General features: G+C 48.8%; 1 protein-coding gene across 1 annotated transcript in view; it reads left to right on the top strand.

Annotated features, from left to right (window-relative positions):
* Nucleotides 1-231: 231 nt before the first annotated feature.
* The window catches only part of CDC20 (cell division cycle 20), an 8,069-nt gene continuing 6,761 nt past the window's right edge, over nt 232-1,539 (top strand). Inside the window, exons 1-2 of the mRNA XM_010145748.1 lie at nt 232-363; nt 1,085-1,181. Of these exons, the coding sequence (XP_010144050.1) occupies nt 292-363; nt 1,085-1,181 (169 nt within the window). The 5' untranslated portion in view covers nt 232-291. The remainder of the gene's footprint in view (nt 364-1,084; nt 1,182-1,539) is intronic.

The raw sequence follows: 1,539 nt of genomic DNA, 5'->3' as shown, positions 1-1,539 counted from the left end.
TCCTGGCAGTCGCTAACCAGAGCTTAGTACAATTACATGGCGTTGGGGGGCGGGGCAGCAAAAGTAAGAGTTAGTTGTGACTGGATGACGTGAGCTCTGCGTTCTGCTCGTCTGAAACTTGTCTAGTAGGTGTGACGTGGAAGAATGCTGGGTTTGGTACCTCTTGAAAGTTCTAACACAGGTTGTTCGATAGCTGTAAGACAATCTTCATGCATGTGATATCCAGGATCCAAAATCCAGAGCACTCCAACAAAAGCCGGGGGGGATCGCTATATTCCCAACCGTAGCACTATGCAGATGGAGATGGCCAGTTTCCTCCTAACCAAAGAGAATGACTGTACTGAGGAGTCACCTACCCAGAAGGTGAGTGTGTTGCAAAGACTGCTACAAAGATTTCTCAAACACCTAATCCTTCCTAGTCTTTCATAGAGAAGCAAACTTGTATTTAGTGGGCGCCTGGGGCTAATGGCCCCAGCCATCACTGCTTCCAGCTCTGGGCTTCAGGAGCATGGCACAAGGAGGAAGCAATAGAGCCTGCAGATAAAAAATGTATACAGCTGCTACACAGGAGCCTGAGTGTGGAGTTGTTTACCTAGGCGCAGGGAAGAGCATAGAGTTACGCCTGTGCTTCCACTCATTCTAGCCTGTGCTGTTTCTGGTAGCAAGGTTCACCTTTGGGCTAATGAGGCTTTAAAATCTAACATGCTATACAGAGACACAAAGCTGTGAGCCTGTGCTCTGTGAAACTGCTGGTGGTAGCCATTCTAGGACTGTCTATGTGGGGAGCTATTCTGGAATGTGTACACTGTGTTCTGAAATCTGTTTATGAAGCATTTGGTCCCTTCTGGCTATGGCTTTCCCCACTGGCAATGAGACACTGAACCTGCCACTCTTCTGTATGAAAATGGGAGCAGGACAGTGTGCCAGTGTATGAGGAAAAGCCGCTTTGACCTGCCTGTCTGTAGCTGACTCCTGCAGCGCAGTTGTACACCTGGTTCTAGGAGAAGGGGCTTTGCTGTATATCTGAACTGCAGCATGGGCTTTGTGTTTCAAGTGCATCTCACTGAGGGTGGTTTGTCTCTAGGAGCAACAGAAAGCCTGGGCAATGAATCTGAATGGCTTTGATATAGAAGAGGCAAAGATCCTCCGCCTGAGTGGAAAGCCACAGAATGCTCCAGAAGGTATGATACAGGGTCTGCGTGAGTTAACTCAGCTGGAGAGATCTGGGCAGGAGAGCAGCAGCACAGAGGCCCTGTGTGCAGACACTGGCTGCTTCTCAGAGCTCCTGAGCATGCTGGAGTCTCCCTCCTTAGGGCTCCTGAGGTTGAGGGGCTGCAAGACAGCTACAGTGAATTTATTTACAAAAGCTGAAATCGCTGCCAGGTGCTCACTAGTACTCCGGGTGGCAAACCTTCCTGAGGTCTTCAAGAGCTTCAAACTCTGCTGTGCAGTCTGTAGCTTAGCTGACACTAAAAATGGGATACAGAAAATCTAGTGCAAGTCAGTTCAAAGTTGTTCATGTGAATTAGGTAGTCAGAG

The sequence above is a fragment of the Buceros rhinoceros genome, unplaced genomic scaffold (genome assembly GCF_000710305.1).
Source record: "Buceros rhinoceros silvestris isolate BGI_N320 unplaced genomic scaffold, ASM71030v1 scaffold12651, whole genome shotgun sequence".
Taxonomy (NCBI): domain Eukaryota; kingdom Metazoa; phylum Chordata; class Aves; order Bucerotiformes; family Bucerotidae; genus Buceros; species Buceros rhinoceros.
Note: the sequence above shows the minus strand (reverse complement) of the source record. Positions and strands in the feature narration are given on the sequence as shown.